Source organism: Mauremys reevesii, linkage group 4 (assembly GCF_016161935.1).
Source record: "Mauremys reevesii isolate NIE-2019 linkage group 4, ASM1616193v1, whole genome shotgun sequence".
Taxonomy (NCBI): Eukaryota; Metazoa; Chordata; order Testudines; family Geoemydidae; genus Mauremys; species Mauremys reevesii.
The window spans coordinates 47,018,474-47,043,464 of record NC_052626.1 but is presented as its reverse complement, the minus strand read 5'-3'; the positions used below and the strand labels follow the sequence as shown (position 1 = coordinate 47,043,464).

The following is a 24,991-nucleotide window of genomic DNA, read 5'->3' as shown; positions in this document are numbered from 1 at the left end:
TGCACAGCAGGAGGGCCCACACGGACAGTTAGTGCATGGCCCGCACACTGTAGATTTACACTCCAGCATGCCGAATACTAACTTGCCATCTCAGCAAGCCCTCTGTCTCTCACATGCTCACACGTGAGACCTCTCTCATGCTCCTCTAGGGTGACCAGATATCCTGATTTTATAGGGACAGTCCTGATTTTTGGGTCTTTCTTATATAGGCTCCTATTACCCCTCACCCCCCCCCTCTCGATTTCTCACATTTGCTGTCTGGTCACCCTATGCTTGTCCTACAGTTACCTGTGCAGCGGGCAGTCTTGTGTGGCAGCTATGCTGCCCACACCTCTTGGTGGTCTGCAGTCAGCCCTCCTGCTGCAGGGGCTGATGGGTATCAGGTCTTAGTTAGTCTTTGAGCAGGCCAATAGGATCAAGCCCCACTGGTGAGATTAAACAAAGGAATGTCTGTTTGAGAATCCCACTTCAAGGCCTCTGCTTGAGCTAGTGCTCCAGGAAGCTCATTAGCTGTGGGGCAATGTCAGAACATAGGTGGCTTTGCAAGTGCCATCTGGTGGCAAATTAGACAGCAGGAGAAGGCAGGGTTAGGCAGCAGTTGAGTGTTGGTTTTGAAAGTATCAGTGGTGCCTAAATATCTTTGAGGATATGGATCTAATCGTAACACTGAGGCCAGAATCTCCCCAGGCCTCCCCAGGCCTCCCCACGTACTACATTCTAATAAGAAACATGTGCTTTTACTCAGAGAGAAGTCTCGAGGTATTAATTATTATTATTTTGTATTGTCTGCAGCTGCAACTTATAGAGTCCCTGGGGATGAATGAGTAGAACAATTACCATAGCATCCAAAAGCACTAAACGTGTTTATATAAAAGGTTAAATAGGAGCTTTCCAGCAGCAGCAGACTCAGGGGCAGAAGAGCAGAAGTGAAATATCCTTTTTCCTGGCACTAGTAATATTTGAATGAAGCCTTAAACAATGAAGGGAAATCATTGCGGCCCTCCTAGAGCCTGTTGAAATGATATCAAGTTTTATCAGAGCACTGGCTGGAGCAGCTCCAGTATAGATCAAGCTGGCCTCAGCAGGGCTTCCAGCTGTTAGTACTGCTTTTGGATTCATTGGAAAGCAAACAAGAAACAGGAGATGAGCTGAGTGACCTAGCCCTAATTTAGGTAATTGGTGAACATTGGTATTTGCCAGTTTAGCACTTGGGCTTGCTGCAAAAAATGGAGACTGGATCTGATCAACGAAATCACTATTCCCTATTTAGGGGAGCAGCTAGTGCAACAACAATTATTCCCTATGGATTTGTGTTGGTGTGTTAAGAATACTTTCCTCTGGGGGAAAGTCTATCCCCAACAGCCAATTCTGATTTAATATAAATCAATCAGGCAGTAGGAAGTATGAATGTGCCCTGTTCTGTTATTTTATAGCAGTGAAATCAGCTGCAACCAGTGCGAATAGGCTTAACTTCCCACTGCAAATACTCAACAGTAAATCTCAGCTGATATCCTCCTTTTAATAAAAGTGAATCAGCAGCTGAATTTGCTTTCATTAGTCTGCAATTTGTTGATGCCAAAAATACACTATGGTCTAATACTCCAGATTAAAAACCTCACATCAGTGTACATACAAACTACTTAGCTGGTTAAAGGCTGACTAGCTGACAATTACAAATTAAAGCCCTAAAATCCTGGAGTGTTATTTACTACCTGTTTGTAATTAGATCATAGAGGGGGGCTTGTGATTGGTTGTCTGTCTGTCTCAAGTCTTCTATGTAGCAAACCTAGGGAACCTGGAAACCATGAAGGAATCAAGAATCCTAGTTTCTGCACTGTCATTATCTGAGATGTTTGTTTAAACCCACTTGGGATACCTAACCACCAGTTAAATGAGAAGTAATATTATCCGTAGCAATTATATGTTGCACAACAATATTTACAAAAGGAAATAATGATAAATCAATTTGTAATATATGATTTGCCTTTACCAGGGAAAGAACTCTGCAAGTCATAGAAGACTGCAAGGAAATATAAATGAAGACTGGAAGTAAACAAAAAGCTAGAGATGTATAAAGAGTCCCCATTCCCCCTCACCTCATTCTCTCTCTCCTCAATGCTTCCACCAGGGAAAAGCCCGGGTTAATTTTTCTTACTACTGGCCTGCAGCCACCTCACAATACACTGTGGAATTATCAGATTTCACAAGCTAAGTAGAGTTGGGTTAGTCACTACTTGCAGAGAAGTTCTTCAAGGAATTCCTGGGTGGTCATGGTGGGTTAGAAGGTGGCATTTTTCCCCTCTATGTTAGCATTGAGCCAATGCCTCAGTGTCATGCTGGTAGGGACTATAAAGGTGATATTTTAAGATAAGATGTAAATGCAAGGTATTGACATTTGGGACCACTATAGGTCCCAAACCTTTTGCCAGCTGTTATTTCCAGTGACCCAATAAAATTCTGCCTTGGATAATTACCATCTGCTTACATAAATTACTTCTATAGGTATCTGCTGGTTCCAGTATTTTTTCCATTTCCTGTACCAGACTATTGTATAGTGTTGCTATTTGTCATTAAACAGATGCTATACTTGATCCCAGGAGAGGGCACGGTGATCCCTCTCTGCGGTTCTCAAACTGTGGGTTGGGACCCCAAAATGGGGTCACCAGGTTTGGTGTTAGACTTGCTGGGGCCTGGGGCTGAAGCCACAGCCCAAGCCCCATCACCCGGGGCCGAAGCCACAGCCTGAGGGCTTCAGCCCTGGGTGGTGGGGCTCAGGTTACAGGCTCCCTGCCTTTGGGCTCTGCCCCCCTTGCCTGGGGTGGTGGGGCTCAGGGGAGCTTACACTTCAGTATCCTCTCTTGGCATCGTGTAGAAATCTTTGTTGTCAGAAGGAGGTCAGTCTAAACCTTGAGACAGTTGAGCTAGTTAAGTTTAGAAAGAACGCTGAGGTTCTGTGAAATGAAAGGTGCTACATAAACACAAAGCAATAATAGTTTATGATAATTGCATCCTCATTTATAAGTCATGAGATGGAAGGCCAAAATACTAATAATTAATTGCATTACTTCTACTGACACACAAGCTTTAGGATATATTTTTAAATGACTTCCAAGTTGCCTAAAAGTGGAGTCTAATATGTGGTTTGCAATCCTTAACTAAAAAGGATTGGACAACACACATTTGGAGAATAAGGACCACCAGGATTCACATCAGAGGCCCAGGTCTGTGTGCACATTGAAAAAACAGGTTGAGTACAGTTTGTAGTCTGCAAATACTCTGTGCATCAAGGAGAAAAACAGATGATACAAAGCATGCACTACATTAAAAGAGCATTAATAGTCTGATATCTCATGCTCAAAGCAAACTGATTCTCAATCAAGTCTTGTATGATACGTAGGCACAATAGGACATTTCTTAAGCACTTTATTTTTGTACCCAATTGTGCCGAAATGTTTTCCATTGTGTAATTTATAATGGTCCGGTATAAGGTTTACATGGCTATTAAATATTAGTTTGTTTGAATTTATGAAACCAGCACACCAAGGAATAGACTAGCCATATTGGCCTAACATAATGGTATCTACAGGAGAATAAATGGGAGGGAACAGAAGGGAGAGAAGAATGATGTTAAAAACCTAAACAAATTGTCTCATGTCCATTTGAAAGGTAACCGCCAGTTTCAATAGGTTACATTCTGCTCACTTTTCTCTCCCAAAAATCTCCATTCTTTTCAATGGCAGTGCTGAATGAGAAAGCAAGTTCTCTCACCTACAGGGGGAAGACAAAACTACGAGGGTACCTACTAGCTCAAAGGGAGACTTTGACTACTTGCAAAATTAAGCGTAAGCTTGAGGAACAAGAGAAGGCATATTCTAGACCAGGGGTTCTCAAACTGGGGGTCGGGGTCCCTAAGGGGATCACAAGGCTATTACATGGGGAGTCAGGAGCTGTCAGCCTCCACCCTAAACCCTGCTTTGCCTCCAGCATTTATAATGGTGTTAAATATATAAAAATGAGTTTTTAATTTATGGGGGGGGGGGGTCGCATTCAGAGGCTTGCTAGGTGAAAGGAGTCACCAGTACAAAAGTTCGAGAACCACTGTGCTAGACCATCCAGAGGAATGGCCATGAATCTATTCTCCAAGTTTAGGATTGCCAGTGTCAGTAGCAATATTTTACTACTTTCCTGTTAGGCAGGAACTATCTCTCAATTAAGTGTGCAAAAATCCATTGATTTAGCTCCCTTTCCTTTGTTCCCAGGACACATCAGCTTAGCCAGTTGGCCTGGTAGTTGCTTTTCCCTTGGATACTTATGGAACAGATCTGGATGTTCCAGGAACAAAACAAAAAAAAAAAAAATTCTTGCTTTGCTTGCCTCTGCTTTGTGTTCTGTCTTGATGGTTCAGCTGTACCATTGTAGCTTTGTTGTTGCTTCCACATGTACAGAGATGCATTTATGAGAAAATGTTCAGGAGCAGGCAGCGTGTTGGGTTCTTTAGTTTGCTCAGTTCCAGGAAACTGATACCGTGTTGGGATTCTTAGAGAATCCCATTTCCCTGAACTATATGGTATCCGATCTGTGCTCCCTAACCCAATATACTACTATCTGTCATTATTCTGATGGCCACAGGGTTAGTTAAGGGTCTGAACAGAAGAAGAGAAGGTCTCCAAAGAAGGATCAGCTGATGATCCAAAAACTATTCCTGGTAGTTCTGGTGGTTGATGAAGAAAATTTGACAAAGGGCAGAGATGAAGTGTTGCCCAAGGCACCATCTACTTGTAGGCTACCATCATGCTGAATAATTGTAATGACTGGTGTGCTGATGGTTTCTCAAGAAGTCCATGGTGAACTTTCAAGACATGTGGAATCCTTTTTCAGGAAGCTGCATCATAGCTTGATGTTGCCTTAAACAGAAAGAGCTCCTTGGTGGATGAGCTTATGATGGGGCTTAGGGAGCTCTTAATACCTCATAACAAAATCATGGTTCCCCAGGACCTATAGTGCGAACAATCTGTTCTTCACATGATTGAGCTTTTGGAAGCAGACTGTCCAGATAAGAATAATCTGGATGCCTTTCAGGCTCTGGCTGGTTATCAGGATGAGGTGTGGAATAGAGGCCAAGAGGCATCTCTTAATATTGGTGGTCCTCTCCAACTGCAAAGGATAGGTACCATTTGTCAACTCTGCGTTTTCAGGAGAAAGCAAAATGCTGAAAGCTAAAAAAATAAAACCAAAGTTGTATGGATTATTATGACAATAGGTCATAATGCTGCTTACAGTAACACCCTTGTCTCTTCTAATTATCAAAAGAATTAATCTTCACTTATGTAAGAAGGGCATTGTCATGCTCCTTAACCCACATATGTTTATATTTGCTATGATTAACATTTCTCTGATTTCCCACTGCTCATGGACTCCCTCGCTCATTGTGTTCTACAATACTGAAAAGTGGCTTTTTTTTTAAATTAACTTCTCTTTATACTGAAATTTTATTCAGTTGGTGTTCTTTTTATGTGCCCACAGGCAGTACAGTTTGAGAATGGATTAACTTACTGCATGTTGAGAGCAACCATGCTATCACCATAAAACCTGAAATTTATGAGGCTATAGCCAATTAATTACTTTCAGTCAGGATATTCAGATTTAGTCTCCAATTAGCAGATGTAAACAGGCTTGGTGCATCATTGTACCAATAAAAGCTGTTTCGGTTTAGGAAGCCCGCCCCTTAACTACTGAGTTCTGGCTCCTGGCCAGCTAGATGATGGCTTAATGGCAGTGCTACGTGCAGAGCGTGAGGGTATCGGCAATCAAACACAAACTTTACTCCCGAGTACACTTCACAGAGAGACTGCTGAAGAAAGGAAACACACACTTACAGTACATACAGTCAACGCACTTCTCATTTCTGATTCTTATTGAAAGCCCTCCTTCCTTCCCGCACTTTCATTTCCTATATATATATATATATATATATATATTCTTTTAATGCTAGATACCAAAAGAGAGACTACGGTCTAAATAGATTTTTAGAACATTTCTACTTGTACTTTAAACCTCTATCTTCCTCTCCTCCCCCACCCCCCCCAGCCCATCATCCAACCCCCCATACTATTACATTTTTTATTGTCCAGAAACAAAAGCTGGGATGAACTATTCTAACTAGAAAGCATCAAACATTCAATACAGACTACTCTGTAATGAGCCACAAGAGAGACCATGACCAAGAGCTCAACCTTGTAGAAAAACAAGTTCATAAATGCAAGCTCATTAAGGAAAACTGTAAAGAGTCTCCCCTTAAGTTCAGTTGTCAATGGGGAATAAAGACATGGAAAGCAGAAAATAAATCTCCTTAAAGTTTTTAATCAAGTGGTTTTATATATCATGGGGGATAATGTCATAGATCCTTAAATTCCCTGTCACCACTTAGATCTTTACCATTTTGTTTTTAATCACCCAGAGAAATATTGACAGAGACTTTGATATACTAAGTAATGCCTTCCCCAAAAACAATTAAAGTAATTGCATATATTTTAGTCTCTGTTCGAGAACATCAATATAGGGCTTCATCATAGATTTAATGGAAGCAAAACTTAAATGGGAATTTTGCCTGTGTTAGGACTGCAAGATCAAGCCTGTATCCTTTTTTGACTTATGGACGCTGTGGGAAATGGTAATACTGCCTGGAGGATTTTCAGTGTGGTGTACTGTATGCATAAATAAGCCAACTTTGCATTACCCCAATTCAGTGCTGCAGAGGGGACCCTGGGCTCCGGCTACTCCAACTTACAACAGCTGCCCCAGCGTCATATTGCAGACCAGACCCTCACAATACTGAGTCTATGGCTACTGACCTTTCTGCCCAGACACCCCTCTTTCTTGCCCCCACCATGCCTCCTATGACAGGGCTTCCGAGTGAAGGCAATGTAGGGCTACTTGCACTGATCCTATGCTGCTTCTGCACCTGTGGAATTTTCCCTGTCTCTGGCAGCACAGTTACGATCCCTGTATATGGGGCCAGAGCAGTTGGTGGAATTTAAAATCATACAATTAAATGTGGAGGGAACCCCAAAACTCATCTGCGTTTCATCCCAAAATTCTCAGGGCCAGCTTGGCTTCTGAAGCTATGCAAACACTACTGAGCAGCATGAACACAGATGAATGGCACACAAATGTTTATCACAGCAGTACCACTAAATTAAAGCTAATTGATGAGACCAGTTATCCCTGCTGTAAATTTGGAATAAAGCTAATTCTACATTTTTGAAAGTCGACTAGCTAAGAGTACATTCATGCCTACACTGATTTGTGCATAAACAGACATTTATGGGTACAACCCATTAAAGTTACCAGTGATAAATTACCCTCAGAAATAATTTATGTTGTGCTCTAAATAATGGACGAATTTTAGTCTTTCATCTCTAAGACCTTTTCTGTAGATACTATTAGAGTTAAAGCAGTACAATCCCTCCTAGCGTAAACACAGTTATACCAGTATAAATGCACTTGTACCAGTACAGCTTATGCCCATATGGTACAGGAAATAAGCTATTTCAGTATAAGGCACTGTTATGCAGTAGAATTCTGAATTAAACACCTCAGGAATGGAGGTTTTTTGTAATTCTGAAATGCTCATAACTCTGAACAAAACATTATGGTTGTTCTTACAATTGAACATTGACTTAATATAGCTTTGAAACTTCACTATGAAGAGGAAAAATGCTGTTTTCCCTTTTTTTTCCTTCAGTAGTTTCCATTTAAGTACTGTACTGTATTTGCTTCTTTTTTTGGTCTCTGCTGCTGCCTGATTGTATACTTCCGGTTCCAAATAAGGTGTGTGGTTGACTGGTCAGTTCGTAACTCTGAAGTTCTACTGTACTGGCATAACTGCCTCCACACTAGGGTTAGACTAGACCAAAAAAACCCCACCGAACAAACCACCACCACCCTGCAATGAACACCTGTCTACACATTTTTATACAAGTACAAGGACTTTAAAAAAAAAAAAAATCCAGTGCAAAAACAAACCCTCAGCATGCAGCACTACATTAACTATACTTTGTAGTTTTGCATTTTGTATCTGGAGATCAACATGATTCATAAAGGCTGTTAACCCATTATCATTTTCATTTTACAGGTGGGGAAACCAGGGCCCAGAAAAGTTAAGCAGCTGCCCAAATTCACACTGCAAGCCAGCTTCAGAGTCCAGAATTGAACATAGGTTGCCCGATTCCCATACGACAGCAAGGACTGCTACTCCATGAATTCTGGCTGCATATCTACACTAGAAAATAAAAGCCTTGGTAATTTACTAGGTGGGACAGCAGCAGGGTAAGTACCAATGCGGCATGACACCCATGCTAGCCAAACTGTTTCTGCTCCATTGCACTGTCTTCTGGATTCTTACACAATGGTTCCAAATACACCTTTCTGTAACTATGGTTATGGGAGGTTTTCAGAATGAAACAGACAAATAACTACGGGTCAGCAAATGCACAAAAACTGAGAAAAAGAGCAGAACAAATGTTTCTCTAATCCAGGAGTTCTCAAACTGGGGGTCGTGACCTCTCAGGGGATCACAAAGTGGTTACATGGGGGTCACGAGCTCATGGCCCCATAAGGCTGACAGCCCTGAGCCCCCATTAAATTAAATCCCTCCCATTCTTAATTTAAAAGGGAGGAGGTCACTGTGTGAAAGGGATCACCAATACAAAAAAAGTTTGAAAACCATTGCTCTAATCATTTACAGTCGTCCTAGTTCTTGTGTTAAATTAGTAGATTTTTAAAAATCAGAAGTGTGGCTTAAGTTGACACTGCCTGTTTAACTCAGGAGCCTAAATATGAATTTAGAGTATGTTAAATGTGTAACCTTGACATTCATATTCATATACCTGGCCAGCAGGACTGGCATTGCTAATTCTCTTCTTCCTCCTCCTGTGAAAAAACAGTCTGTAAAATATTTAACCACTCAGTGACCTTTCCTGTTGGCCTGGTTCAGCAGCCATGTATATGCTTCACAGGCATGGTGCAGACAGAGGAAGACAGATGAAAAGTTAATCCATTAAGGAAAGGGAAATATTGGTGAATACTGGAAAGAACAGAATTCAATATAGCCTAGGGGAGCCTGTTCTATTTATATCCACCAGCTGGCAGAAAGTGATTTACATGCCTTAGCGTGAGGACACATTATAGCACTTCAACTGCAGCCACTGCCTCCTCTTCCTTCAAATCCCTTCTCAAAACCCACTTCTACCAGGATGCCTACAACAAATTAGACACCACCAGCCAGGTTGAGCAGCCATTGAGTGAGTGAGTGAGTGTGTGTGTTCTGATTGTTCCCTCCCTCGCCTGCCAGCCCCTCACCTCTATGAGCTGCTTGTTTTCTTGGCTCCAGTCCTGCAATGTGGTCTGTTCGGGCAGACCCCTGCTCCCACATGAAGTCAATGGGGCTGTATGTGGGTGCAAGGGTCCACCCGCATGGAGCTCATTCAGAGCCTTAGATTGTGAACTATTCAGATGAGGGACTATCTTCTGCTGTGTTTGGACAGCGCCTAGCGTACTGTGGGCACTACTGGGGAATAAATGCTATTACTAATTTTAATGTGAGATGTGCATGCTACAAGGCACTGTCAAGTACACATCCTGACGCAAAGACAGTGAGAAATTATTTGGATTGCAGTGGCACCCAGAAGAAATTAGGGCTCACTGTCCATAGGTACAAAACAAAAATCCACCCACCCACCCACCCTCTCAGATGGTCCCTGCTTAAAACCTAAGCAGGACAAGTCGTGGATACAAACACACTGGGGGGAGCGCTGGGGAAACAGTGCAAGATTTTCCTCATAACTTATTTAAGGCCCCCAATCCAGAAAACCATCCTTATTCAGCAAGGTACTTAAGAACATGCTTCAGTCCCACTGATTTTAAAAAGAGAGTCTTTGAGCATATGCTTAAGTGCTTTGCTGAATTAGGCTGAACCTTTTAAAAATATTTCTTTATTGATTTTTTTCCCCAGAAACATTCAAATCCGAACAAAACCAATCCAATCCAATAAGCAAGATTTTAAAATTGATACAACAATCATTATTGACTCCAGGACAGAGGAATGAAAACAGACTGTTTTTAAAACAAAACCCAGAAAAGGGCTAGTACACGACCTTCAAATCAGTATATAAGGCCTGGTCTACACTTGGGGGGTGGGGGGTCGAACTAAGGTATGCAAGTTCAGCTACGCGAATAGCGTAGCTGAACTCGAACTACCTTATTTCGAACTACTTACCCGTCCTGACGGCGCGGGATCGAAGTCCGCGGCTCCCCCGTCGACTCGCGGTGGTGGAGTTCCGGAGTCGACGGGAGCGCGTTCGGAGTTCGATATTTCGCGTCTAGATGAGACGCGATATATCGAACTCCGAGAAATCGATCGCTACCCGCCGACCCGGGCGGGTAGTATGGACGCACCCTAAGTTACAAATGTAATTTGGTCCTTTTGCTACTAAGAAGCATGCAAAACTATTTCTGTGCTCACTGTAAGACTTAATTAAACTCCTAATTCAAGCATGCAGAGTTTTGTATCAGAGCAGATCTTTATTTTCACAACTGTGGCAAGGTCTTTGCATATATTAGGCCAATATTTCTGTAATTTGGGCCAAGTAAAAGTTAAAGAGGACAGCGTAGTTAGACGCTGATTTGGTGGCATCTCTAGCATTCACAATGCTTAACATTTACCTGGTTTATGGGGACACTTTGGTGTCCAGTATAATCTGTTTCAGATTTTGGTTTTGAATCATAGTGACAAAATCGCTTGCCATTAATTAGCTTCTAATAATTGTTTTGCCTGGCATCATTTCTTTGTTTAATAATCTTATCAGAATACAGTGAGAGAGAAAACTATTACAAAGAAAAGCTTCCCTCCCCCCCAAAATACACACACAGTGGGGGAACGGAGGCAGGAGAAATGGGACTTAGGGCTCTGCCAAATAGCTTGAGGGAACACAGTCAGAGATGGTTTGGTGACAAAATGCCATGGCTGTGATTCATTTAGACAGAAGGATGTAGTCTGGTTTGCATGAGCTGCCTTCGTCTTTTCCCTTCCTTCATTGTTTTTCTGTCTAATAGAAAAGATGAGCTACTTCTGGCCTACTCCCTTCCACATTTATTTAAAAGTCACATAGCAATGTTATGTGTCAACCAAAACCATTTCCAAGGTATCATACAACAACATATCCTGTAGTAACAGAGCAATTATTCACCCTGAAACCTGTTAAGGCATGTGCTTGCAATGAGCCATCCACCACCTAGAGCGCACAGGTACTGAAAGCAGTTTCAATACTTTTCTAAAAACAAGGCTCCTCTTTTGATCCATTAAAACTTTTTCACTGAAGCTTAGAGAGAGTCTTGTCCTGCTAATGACTTGCTAACATTGCTGTTTTAGTCTTACACTTGATCACAGAAGGATTATGGTCATGCTAAATACGAGCCAGGTCTGTGACACTCACTCTTGTTGGTATATACACCTCTCTCCAGGAATCTAAAGCTGGTAACTGTTACTTGCAGAGTTCCCTTACTGAGGCTACTACAGCGCTGCAGCGCAGCAGCGCGCTGGGTGTGTGGAGTGCCTCTGGCGCTGCAAAGCGGCAAAGCCGCGGCGCCAGTGTAATCGCCAGTGTAGCAGCCCCAGCGCTGCCCGCCGCTGCTGTCCTATTCCCCACAGGGCTGGAGGCGCTGGGACGGGGGGGGCTTTTTTTGCTCTGGCGCTGGACTACACGCTTAAGCGCTGCGGCGCGCCAGCGCGCTGCCGCGGCAGCGCTTTGAAGTTTAAGTGTAGCCATAGCCTAAGTTGTTTATTCTCACAGGCTGCCTATTGTAATGTGAGTGTCACAGCACACCAGGCAGCATTCAACTGGCAACTTACCACTGCCTATTATGGCGTGGGGAAGGGAAACTCAATCAAGTAAAAAGCATGGACACATACTTAAAAAAAAGTGTCTACTGTCTGTTGTTCAGAAAACCCCTATAAAAGTGTGTAACAAATCAGTGCCTACCAATTATGTCCTTATCTGCTTAGCAAACTGACTTAATATAATCACCACTGTATCCATGTTTGGATTGTGTGGCGTTCTCCTTCCTCACTCTCCCCCCCCCCCCCCCCCAATTTGAAGGGGAATTTATTTCACAGCAAAGTGAAGAATGACTATGGCTAGAATTTGTCTGTGTGCTCAGGCATTATGAAGAGTCCCCACAAAGGCCCTCTCTTGATGGGTAAAAAGTGTTTTCTTCAATTGTGTCAACTCAGTCAAGTTAGCTTAACATGGTTGAGAAGGGAGGCTGCAGGCTAGCATGTTTGAAGCCACGTTCAGCTGGCCATCTTGTGTTCTAAGGGGGAATGTAGGCTACAGCAGCGCCAGCTAACACAGCCTCAAGTGTTATAACTGGCATCCTAACAAAGCTTTTCAGTCACGTTAGGTAGCTCAGTTAACACAACTGAAAAAAGTCACCATTTTTGCCCATCAGAACTTCTCCATTGCTCTGCCAGAGCCCTGACCTGCAACACCCCTGCTCTGGCTGCTCAGCCGAGGGTATGTCTACACTACAGAACCTATACTTGCATAGTCATGTTTGCATAGCCATGCCAGCATAGCACCCTTCCCCCCCCCCCCGCCCCAAGTGTAGATGCAGCCTACATTGACAGGAGTTCTTCCTGTCAGTGTAGGAAAACCAACTTCCTAAATGACATTAGCTATGTTGACAGAAGCACTCTTTCATCGGCATAGCTGCGCCTACTCTGGGGGTTTTGTCAGAATAGCTATGTCGGTCAGGGGGATGGTTTTTTCATATCCCTGACTGACACAGCTATACCAACATAATTTTTAAGTATAGACCAAACCAGAGACTGGTAATCATGTCTGATTATACCAGGGTAAGAGCTCAATCCTGCAACTGGATTCATAAGAGCAACCCTTAGCATCAATGGGGCTCTGAACAGGCACACTGATCCACCCAGGAGGATTGCCGGATCAGGGCCTCAACCTCTGCCAGAATTTAGGATGAAATCCCCATCATTATTTTCACTTGTGCGTGATGTAAAATGTGAACCCTTATGATGAGTTGATGTGATAATGTCATGCATAAAAATCTCTGCACCAGCAAACCACCATGCATATGAAATTTGAAGGGGGTGGGGAAGGGAAATGTCTTTATTACCTTGTGGAATCAACTCCTTTAGTAAATGTCACCAGAGTAAATTGTTAACTTAATTAGGCACAAGGAATTCCTTATGCCAGCAAACAGGTTTACCTTGCAGTATATGTGCTCTCCTACCTCAATGTAATGAACATCCATGCATTTTCAGTTCATTGCAGCTGAATGCTAAGGAGATTCATATATGAGAGTTATTAAACGTATTGCTTCAAAATATTAACAGCTAAGGGAAAATTATCTCATTGCATGGAGAAATGTACAGCTGTGGAATGGTGTGAGGTCAGGAAAGTCCACAAGGCGAATCTTGCAGAGTTTCCAGAAAATTATGGATGCATCTGGGGATGCAGAAGAGGTGAGGCATGCTGCCATGCAATCCCACAGACCCCGTAAATCCACAGGAAAGATTCCTCTCACTTCTGTAGCCGTTCAGGCCGACAGCTCTACTGCTCTGGTTCCACAGGAGCTATGCTGCCAGCTAGCAGGCTATATGCACCTTCACAAAAAAGCAACTCTTCGATAGAGTTTCAGGCATGGATACTACACAAGCCTGAAGTATCCATGCCTGAAACTCCATCCCAGCAGAACATCAGTGCACCACTATCCCAGCCCAGCAGAACATCAGTGCACCACTATACAGGACGGCTTGTACTGATGTGACTAATCCTAGCTTGAAACATGGCAATGGAAAAGTCAGAAAGTGGCCCAGTGGCCCATGACTGGATTTCAGATGTCTCACCATCTGCCATCAATGAAAAGTGAGTAATACAGCTTTTCAAAATTGTTGAATTCCAGGCTACAATGGGATAAAATAAACTAATTCTTACATTGTATTTCCTCTGGCCCCAATTCTGCAAACTCTAATGCATGTGCACTCTCACTGAGTTCCCCTCAGGATATATTGACAACTCTGTTCTTTACACTTCAAGTGTTCACCCTATTTCCCATTCCTGAATGGATTAGCTTGTCATCTATCGTCCTGTCTGTACTAGGATAGTACATACATTTAGAATCTGATAGTATGCCACATTTTCAGTCTTGGGCTTTTAGACACTGAGGGTATGTCTACACAGCAGATGTTAAATGTCAGCTGTATAGTCGTGGCGCTAGTGCTGGGCGAGAGCTTTCCCAGCACTATAAAAACCACCTCTGTGAGGGGAATAGCTACCAGAGTTGAGAGCGCGGCAGCACTGTCTACACTGGTGCTTTACAGCGCTGAAACTTGCATTGCTCAGGGGGGTGTTTTTTCACACCCGAGTGAGGAAAGTTTCAGCACTGTAAGTGGCAGTGTAGACAAGCCCTAAGATCCACTGTTTAGATGCCTAAATGCAGATTTAAAGGGCATTCAAAGGAACTCTAAGTTGTAAAGTTACTCAAATGCATAATTATTTGTAGGATCAGGCCCTCTCTCGGTAACATCAAAGTCCTGCTAGGTGGAGCAGGAATCTGAGATACTGTTTGCATACTCATTTCAATGAAGAAGTGTTTTTAAAAAAAAAGTCACTGACCAGAATGAGTCAGAACAAAAATAAGAGTAAATATACCGAAGTTTATATTGTTTTAATGCTTGATTGTCAAGAAAAATATCCCCATTCCTGTGTATAATTAACCTGGCTAACTAATCTTGCTTGACAAACACAGATATAAAGAGCACATCTGACAGTGATCCAAGGCAACTGCTCTAGGATCTCTGCCAAAGCTGAATTCCTCAGTCTGATATCATAAAATGACTTGTCTGTTGTATTTACAATTCCAATGGCTCTGGACTCTGTTGAACACTGGGCATTCTGGCACTCATCCAGAAGAGCAGATTTGAACCTGACCATTATGCCAGAACATGTGCATTTGATTAGGGAAAAAAAAAGAAAAATTATGCATAGTTCTTCTGGATGGCAGTATTCATCAGACTTTCCATTGTAAGCTAATTGCAAGGCATGCTCCTGCGCAACTATCATAAAAATCCTTTGTAACATATAATAAACGATTATATTTCTACATCCTGTGTTCCTCTGCAATTTGATCATCAACCTACTGTTACACTGCTCCTTAGGTTTGTAACCAGAACCAGAATCTGAGGGGTTTCACTTTGCATTTTAATGTTAAACAAGAAAATTGCTGGGAGGTTTGTTTTTTTTAATATAAGGACACACACAAAAACTATATTTCCTCCCCCAGAATTACAAGACTATTGATGAAAATCCTCCACCTGGGCTTCTGAAGATTCATGCATTCCTTAAATCCCTGTGATGGGCGGGGAGTGGGATGGGGGAGTTCAGCAGGCATCTCAGCAAGAAATCATTACATTGGAGGCCATGTTTCAGAAGCCACCTTAGGACTGGTCTATACTAAGAAGGGGGGTCGAACTAGGGTATGCAAATTCAGCTACGTGAATAGCGTAGTTGAATTCGAAGTACCCTAGTTCGACCTACTCACCTGTCCAGACGCGGCGGGGGTCGAACTCCGCAGCTCCCCCGTCGACTCCGCCACCGCCGTTTGCAGTGGTGGAGTACCGGAGTCGACCTCAGCGCTTCCGGAGTTCGAACTAGCGCATCTAGATCAGACGCGATAGTTCGAACTCCGAGAAGTCGAACTCACCGCGTCGACCCGGAAGGTAAGTGTAAACCTACCCTTAGGACTCTCGGGCCTCTGCCAGGCAGGGAGCTCTGGAAGCGATCCTCCCAGATTTGCAGCCAACACCTGCTAGCTGTGGCCACACCACCCAATCTTGGAGATTAAATAAATACTTTCCCATCTGTAGGGCAAAGGTAGCATGGGCTCACGTAGGTTGGTGCTGGAGAGGATGAAGGTGCCTACTTGGACTGACTGAAGTTCTTTTAGTACCTTGAATTCCCCCTTGGATGACGACATGGATGGAGAGGTTTGGAAGGGGTGGGAAGAGAGTCTACTCAGACACAGACAAAAATGCTAGTGGTTCTCTCCTCTCTGCTATATGCTTCCCAGTGACTGCCACCCTTTATAAAGAATATGACCTCATTAAGACACCTAAATGAACTGCCCAGATTTTCGAAAGATGTTTCCGTGCACTTTCATTTATCCAGGGGCCTGTCTGGAAGTGGTTGGGTTCTGAGCTCTCTGTATAAAACAACGTCATTGGGTTTCTGAAATACAATTGAGTCCTTGTGATTACTTCTGGTTGCAAAATTTCCTACAGTCAGTGGAACTCACTTGCCTCTGCGAGTTCAGGCCTCCAGAGACAGTCACAGCCTCCAACACTCACACCAAGTAATGGTGGTGTCTCTGATGAAGTGCTTCTCAGTGGGATATGAAAACTTCCACCATAATTGCATGGGTGCAAGGTGCCCAGAGCCCCTGTTCTCTTGGGGTGTATGCAATCTTCTGGCAGAGTGCCAGAAACTAACTGAGGAGGGGTCATAGCCAGATCAGCCAGGTGATGGTCTGATTCAGTGCCTTCCTTGGAGAGCCATTGTTGGTGGGACTCTTATGGGGCCACAGCTGTACTGTAAAGCTGCCATTCCCTGGCAAAACCAGAGGGCAAGGTGGAATCACCACATGCTCTTCACCAACAGATGAACCAAAGAGCATAACTGCCCTTGCAGCACAGGGAATGCAGGTTGCATCTCTCTATACTAGCACTGGTTGGTGAATGGAGCTTGGGAGTACACAAAGGAATGTTCAAACAGCACACCTGCTCATTGTGAAAGGATATGCCCAACAGACCTATCGCTTTGCAGTTTTAAAATGCTCCCTGTACAAAACCGAAACAAAAAAAGCAACGGCAGTAATACATCTTTCATCTAAAAAAATCTCAACCTAAGTTTTAAGTGTTGACCAGGCCCTACAAGTACGTCTACACTATGCACATTACACCAGAATAGCCGCGGCAGCACTTTAACGTGGCTTGTGTAGTCGCAGCACAGCGCTGGGACTAAACAAAAAAAAAACCCCACCACCTCAATGAGGGGCGTAGCTCCCAGTGCTGGTGCACTGTCTATACTGGCACTTTACAGTGCTAAAACTTGCTGTGCTCAGGGGTGTGTTTTTTCACACCCCAAGCAAGAAAGTTGGAGTGCTGTAAAGTGCCAGTGTAGACAAGCCCTAAAAGAACGGGTTGTTCCAAGTGTAAACCAAGAGGGCTTCCATTGGCATAGTTAACTTCATTCAGAGAGGTGGCGTTCCTGCACTGATGGAAGTTATATCAGCTGATGTGAAAAATCTGTACCCCGAGAGACATAGCTATACCAGCCTAATCCCTGATGTAGACAATGCTAGGTCACCCACCTCTTGGGGAAATGGCCTACCTATGCTGATGGAAGGACTTACACTCGATCTACACTGAAGCACTACAGGATCTGTGCTGTTGAAACAGTTTAAGTGTACACATACTCATAGTCTAAGCAATTCCTTTCCATCAATACTCAAGGCTCATGTTTAATTGAATATGCTATAACTTTCCCAACGTAAAGTTTAAGGAGTAGATTTCTAAATAATTATCAGTCTTTCCACAATCAGAATACTTATCCCATAGCTAAAGGTTTACATGAGGGGGAACAAAACAAAACACCACAAATTGTTCTGGATTGTTAAACACCTTCTGTGACCCTCCCTTCCTCCCCTCCCCTCATCACCCCCATGACTTACCACTCCCACAAAATGCCAGTTTGCCTAAAAAAAGAGTAATTATAACATGTCAAACTGAAAAATGCTGAGACTGTTGATAAAAAATATAAAACAAAAAACTCATGCCCAGTCTACTAAAGATTTTTGAGCATCCAAAAACTCAAAGCATCTTTTAATAAGGATGCAATATAGTACATAGTCAAAATATATCTAGATTTAAAATAATTGTTGTCACCAAATTGTTGGTGAGTTCACCAAATCTCACAAGACAAAGCAAGATGGGCCTGATTTTGGATGGGACACTTCCAAGAAACAGCTATGTAGTGCACGAAGCCGTGATAGTTATTATGGTGATTCAAAAGGGGGAAATCTTTCCCTCTGAGTCAACAACCCTGTATAGTGCAAGCGGGCACCGTCTTACTGAAGCTACCATATTTCAGTGGAGATGTTGAACAAGGGCTACCCGTGAGCCTCAAAAATCCCACAGCACCTTTTTTTGAGAACAGGGATGTTAGCCTGCATGTTCTTGTTAATTTCCTATTGAAATTCTCCCTGCATTTTAAATCAGATACAACATTACTCCCTTTCAGTCCTGAACAGTTATGTAGTTTTTCTATGCACTGTTTAAAGTCTGCCACCTTCCACTCAAAAATGTTCATGGCTGAAAAGATCTATGTATATAAATATTTTGGCATCTATTTGTAAAGTGGGTTGAGTTCTCTGGAGGATACTATATGAAAGTCAGTTATTACATAAAGAGTAATAACGACTATGATTCACAAACACTGAGGGCTGTGGGAACACCACAGATTGGTTATAAAAAATTTCCACTACTGAAGGTGAGTCCCAGAAGAACTTGCCCCGACCCTACAAGTTACATCCAGTGTGGGTCTCGCTGTGTGCAATTGGGTAAAAATTATCCTTCGTGCTTGGCTTGGCTCTAGCTTTAGCACAAAATCCCCTTTCTTCCCCCTAGAGGCCAAACAACGCAGTGCCTCACTTTCAGCATTAGTAACCGACACTGAGCTCCATCACTCATCCCCTCTCTCTCAGCAAGCATTCGCCCCCCCCCCTTCAGTTAACTTGGGTCTACTCTTGTTTAGAGCCCCAAGTCCCCTCTAAATCTAACTCTTCAACTTGATGGGACAATTTAATAAAACTAAGCAAAAAAAGATGCGTTTCAACTATTTTTGCAGATTAAAACCCCAAAAGGGGGGTAGCCTTCATGAATTATTCCCACTGAGCATCCCCTGCTGAGAAACCTTAGCACTCCTATTTACATACATCCCCTTTAATTTAGTTTAAGATAATGCCGAGAGAAATTACTGGGAATTTTTGAAAATTTTTCACGGCATACCTAACAAATATGTGGGTATCAGTTGCTTACGATCCTCCAACCTCCTTTACCCAATACCTTGGGGAAAATCCTGACTGGGATAACTCTGAATATCTACCTGTCCTAAACTTTGAGCTCTTCCTTCATGTTTTCAGAATCTTACAACTTCATATCATCAATCCTCCAATACACCTACCACAGAAAGAGATGCTAAAAGAAATAAGTTTTTTAAAAAGTCGATTAGGAGTTGTATAGTTTAGATAATTTGCAGGTAATAGGCAAGGAAGTTTTCAACAATTAACAACAACTTTGTGCATTGTAATCCCATACAGGATCACTGCCATAGTGAAACAGACTCAAGAGAAACCAAGTTAGCGCGCTCTGAACTAAATTGCATGTGCGCTGTTCAAACTCCACTGGGAATTGAGACTTGAAATGGCAGTTTATGCCTTTCTTTTCACGGGACTATACCTCCTTGCTCTTAACACTAAAGCACTGGATCTTTCTTTTCATGCTTCACACCTATAATGACGATACTAATGGTTCAATCAATCATAATATCCCCTCTTTAGTTATGAAACAGTGGATACGTGACCACTGAATTGAAACTAGTTGGAGTGAAACACTTCATCCATCTGATAGTATTAAACAGCCAAATAAATCAAACATGTATTTGAACAGCCTACGTGCAAAGTAAATGTAGATCACCCCCTCCCCGCCTTCAGATAGCTTTTCCCTATCTACCTCAAAACGCCTCTGAAAGTTAGAGACAAACAGGGATGGGTTAAAAAGTGCCCATATTCGAGTACTCTAGTCTGTTGTGATCAATTAGTCAGTGTTCAGCTGCACTTTACCATCCCTTCCAGTTGTGTTTATAACTATAAGCCAGGCATTGGTGGACAGAGTTGTAAGCAAATAAAGCTTCTCCTTTGGGTCAAGTAGCAGAAAACATCCATGCTGGGACCCAGGCTCTGGTCTCCCCTCAGTGGACAATTAGACTAAATGATTGCTTTGTAAATTTGTTTATTTACTCAGCTGTGGCCTGTACTGGTACATACGTGCATAAATTAGGGATTAAATTTATTACATTTTATACATAAAGAGCCGCCAGGCGCCTGCCTAGCAATCAACATTAATACTACAGTGATCAAGCAGACTCTCTCAGGAGAAGTAAGAGAGAAATCTGACCAGATAAACCAGCGTATGTCGTGTACTTACAAACTTTCTTGTTTAACATACATATTCACCCTCCCCCCTTACAACTAAACTTGAAGATGCTTCTATAGCTTGGCCAGTTCTGTATTACGTCTCTGGTGTACAGGATGGATCCTTATCAAGCATGACAGAAACGGTTTATAAACAACTTACTGTACTTTCAGATCTGGCAGCTAATGCACACATTGTGCTCCAAAGGGCAAATCTACAGTGTTAACTACTTGTTGCTTAAATTGGTGGGTAGGAAGAAAAATCTGGGAGCAGTAATAGCTACAGTTCGGGAGTTTAGAAGGCTAAGGTGCTATTGCCGGGAGTTTATAACTCAGTGGTAAAACCAGAACACTCAAATACTAAACTGAACATTTAGGAGCAACCACAAAGCCAGCGTCAATTACAAACCCAAGTAGCGATTTAACCACTCTCTTACCTTGGACCTTTCCTTGACATAGTACTTGCCCAGTCTACTTCCACAATACATCACCAGCCTGTCTATCAACGACAAGAGAAAGTTGATGGCCTCACATCCTTCCTCGGTGCCTCCGATCCACTTAATCTGGTCTCCTCTCAAATGTCTTTTGGAGATGCCATTGCTGCGGCCGGCTAGTTGACCATCCTGCAGCTCCCCGTTATAGTGCATCTGTTTCACTCGCTCCAACACACAGTCCCCTACCACCTCGCCCAGGAAATTGTCCAAGTAGCAGAAGCCGATGTCATGCAGACAGGGCACAATATAGTCGAGAGCTAGTTTCTCTAGATCTAATCTCATTATAGGTCCCAGAGGCATCTTGATTAGGTCTTTTTCCCCCCAGAGTTAAGTCAAATATGCACCAAACCGGTGCTCAGTAGAGCTGGAGATGAACAATCGCGCTAGTAACTTGAGTCAACCAGCAGGTACAACTTTTTAATTTACGAAGCAAACGAGTGCAAGGTTAGTAACGAGGACAGCGTGGGAAAGTTTAGCTACAGCAACGTCTCTCCTCGGTGGAGATTTCCAGTTCCACCCAGCCTTTGGGTTACTAGACTAGACAATTAAATGCACAGTGAGTGCACTTACTACCTCGAACTGACTCCCCCTCTTCCCGCCTACCAGCCGCACCTTTGCCGACACAGAAGTGCTTAACCAGAAGGCTGCTGATTCTGGAGCTCTTTTGTATCTGGTTGTCTGTGATCCACGTGTGTGAACTCCCCCTTAGCGGCCGTAATCACTCCCCCTTTTTTGGAGCTGATGAGTCCTGCAAAGTGCAAACCCCTTTCGATTTATTTACCAAAGCAGCAGATGGCCCCTTTCTGATAATACGTCTGCTACGTGCAGAATGTGTTCTTACTCAGCAGCAATCGGCACGTGGGTGGAGCCCAGTCCCAGGGACACGCTCGCCCCCTCCCCACTCCCACCCGGTTCAGGACTTACCTAGCCAATCAGTGGGCGGAGTGGGCGTGGCCTCCTTCAGAACGACCAACCCCCAACGAGTTACGCGGAGTTCAGCCCTTCAAAGGCTCCACAGCGGGGATCGAATGACGGGGGCGGGGGGATTTCCACGAGTCTAAAGGAGGTGTGTTTTGTGGTTTAGCAGGCCCCACCCCAAACCCCGGGGGGGCGTGGTCTCCGCCATTGAGGAATTCTCCCTCAGCATGTACGCAGCTACTACAGTCACATACTACAAGGCAATGTAAACAAATGGTGCTGAAAGATTAAGTGCTAATCGACCTGCTCCTGGCAATTATCTTAACTTAATAATACAGGCTGGCAGAAGAGTTTGCAAGGGTTTATAGTATTTTTCCGGGAGGGGGGAGATGCCCCTCAACCCACACACCTTTACACACACACTACCACTAGGTGATTTAAAGTTACTTTAAAAAACAAACGTGCCCCAAGTCTTATTTAGCTGGAGACAGACTCCCTCATTCCCGAATCAGTTTGTAAAAGTAACTCCTTGTGATAAACGCTCTTATGTGGTTCAATGAGATGTTTAAAACTAAAGATCTCATTCTTTTCTTGCTTTAAACTGTCATTTAAATTGTCCCCCGAAATAATAGAAATGCCAGTTTCAACATCGGAACAACCTAGTTCAGTTTTGGGGGGTAGGAAAATTTAATGGAAGTTAAAAGTTTAAGAACCTCGTCTATACTCTCCCCAATTTACTGAAAAGGCTTCCTTGGTTTTTTTTTTTTTGTGTGTGTGTGTGTTGTGGCATGAAGTGCATGGGATTCTGACAGTTTCTGGAAGTAACAGCATGTGATAAAGTCAATCTGATACGGAGAGCTTTAATTTTCACTTTTAAGAAACAACCCAGCAATGTTGTAGCTACGGTGACCACTTCATTGTAAGATTTTCACATCCCCCTCCAGTTATCAACTATGCCACCATATGTGTTACCTGAAAGTATTTAATCCCTACTCGTTTGTAAATTGTATTCTAATGAAAAGTTATTAGTTTATGAGGCGGGACAAATAAAGACTCGCTTAACAAAGTCCATTACCACTCAGCGTGCCTAGGCTTTGCTAAAAATCTTAATGTAAGATGTTGTGTGCATTTAACGCAGACTAGAAACCGGGGGGCAAAAGGGGGTACCTTAAAACAAGTCATCGTCACTGCAGTTACTAACCTTATGTCTTCCTCTAATTTTGTAATTCCCAAGTTTCCCATCTGCGTACATGATGAGTTTATCCATTCTGGACAGAAGATAGCCTATATTTTCACATCCTTGTTCATTGCCCTCCACCCACAATATCTTGTCCCCGCGAATAGCCTTAGTGCTGCCTGATTTCTGACTTGCCAGCTCTCCATCCTGGAATTTGTCACTCAGGTGCAGAGCTTTGACTTCTTGTAAGACTTTGTCTCCAATTTTGTGTCCCAGGAAATTGTCTACTATGCACAAGCCGTAGGAGTTCATGCAGGGCACTATGTACTGTACCACTAGTCTCTGGCCACTTCTGTGTTCTTTAGGAGGAGCTCTCTTACGGGAGGTGAGATTCAGCGCGCGCGCTCTGGCACTGGGCTCCCCTGCTTTCCCTGGGCAAGTGCCTCCTCCTGTGCATCTCGACGGATCAACTTGCTGCGCCTCACTCCTGCCCTGGGCATTCTCGCTGCTCTCGGGGTTATCTGCATTGATCAGAATCGTTTTCATGCTGGCTAACGATTCGCAACTGCTATTGCCAATTGGCGGCTCGGCTCCCCAGCTCGTTGCCATTTGCAGAGCGGTCCTCCCCGTCCCCATGCATTGCTCACATGCTGCTGCTAGCCCTTGAGCCGTGCGAGGGAATGGGAAATGCCATGTTCCACCAACAGGATGCTACAGAGGACAAGCCGCCGGGCGGGAGCGTGCACACGTACCGGCGGGAGCGCGCAGGCTCATCCGCCTCCTCCTCCCTGCCGTGCCGCCGCCTCCATCCCTGGGGGACAGGGGCTGGGAACATGCCAGTTCCTGCGAAGCGCACGAAGGCTGAACGTGCAGAACGCGGCAGGAGCCCCCGCCTGCAAGGTGCGTGTCCTCCCAGTGATTGCCCAGGGCACAAGCTGGGTGGGTGCGGTTCATTTTTGGCCCTAAGATCCCAAATTAGACCATTAAAAACACACAGGGGAAACAATCCAGAGACCTCAATGCAGCTTTAAGTAGGAGGGCTGCACAAACCTGGATCTAGTTACTGGAGCTTGCTGGGTCCCAGCAAAATGTTGGTCATAAAGCCCCCAATTTTAGGGCCTTAGAAAAGTCTAGCCTCTCCTGCACCAAAAAATTCTAGACTCATAGACTTTAAGGTCAGAAGGGACCATTATGATCACCTAGTCTGACCTCCTGCACAATGCAAGCCACAGAATCTCACCCACCTACTCTTGTAACAAACCCCTAACCTATGTCTGAGTTATTGAAGTCCTCAAATCGTGGTTTAAAGACCTCAAGGTGCAGAGAACCTTCCAGCAAGTGACCCGTTCCCCATGCTGCAGAGGAAGGCGGAAGACCTCCAGGGCCTCCGCCAATCTGCCCTGGAGGAAAATTCCTTCCCAAGTCTGGCACAGGACTGCCCCAACCCCCTCCCCCAATCCACACCTGGCTCCAGAGGGATCCTGCCAATTTTTGGCACCAACTGCCCAAATAGATAACTGTAGCTGCCTGAGGCTCCACCAAGATATCCTGCTCCCATGCATGCTGGAACATGACAGGTGAACAACCCCAGATTCAACACCTAGATCCAGTCAGATCCTGGTAATTTTTGCCTCTGAATCCCTAAATTCCCTTTTCACTGAAAAAAAAATCTGATGCAGTCTGGTCCAACAGGAGTGGAAGAACCTGGCTTATGCCAGTTTATAATCTACATAGAGAAAAAAATGCAGCAGCTCCTATACATCAAAAATTCTAGACCTTGTTGCAAAATGGTGCAGCAGGACAATAAAAATATGTATCCAACATCTGGATTCTGCTAGGTCCAATTAGTTTTTATCTGAAACCCAAGAATTCTATCAGCTACACAGAAAAGTGCACCTGCTAAAATTTCACTACAACAATCCAGACCCCAAAGCATGCTGCATTCTATCTTATTTATTTTACAGGTAGCATTTGCAACAACAAATACCATAGTTTAAGTTGCAAACAAATTTCCATTACAGCTAAGCTATAGGACCAAATACTAGCAGATGTGTGCAGGGAGGATGTACAT

General features: G+C 43.6%; 2 protein-coding genes across 2 annotated transcripts in view; both read right to left on the bottom strand.

The window, feature by feature from the left end:
• LOC120402770 (prolyl hydroxylase EGLN3) overlaps window positions 1–21,431 on the bottom strand; it is a 29,021-nt gene extending 7,590 nt beyond the window's left edge. Inside the window, exon 1 of the mRNA XM_039533115.1 lies at window positions 20,769–21,431. Within this exon, the coding sequence (XP_039389049.1) occupies window positions 20,769–21,125 (357 nt within the window). The 5' untranslated portion in view covers window positions 21,126–21,431. The remainder of the gene's footprint in view (window positions 1–20,768) is intronic.
• Window positions 21,432–21,882: 451 nt separating this feature from the next.
• LOC120403289 (egl nine homolog 1-like) lies at window positions 21,883–23,622 on the bottom strand. The gene is made up of 2 exons (XM_039534203.1): window positions 22,945–23,622; window positions 21,883–21,996 (listed from the first exon to the last, which is right to left on the bottom strand). Exons 1-2 carry the CDS (start codon window positions 23,554–23,556, stop codon window positions 21,883–21,885), a joined length of 726 nt encoding a protein of 241 aa, XP_039390137.1. The 5' UTR covers window positions 23,557–23,622.
• Between the last annotated feature and the right edge of the window lie 1,369 nt (window positions 23,623–24,991).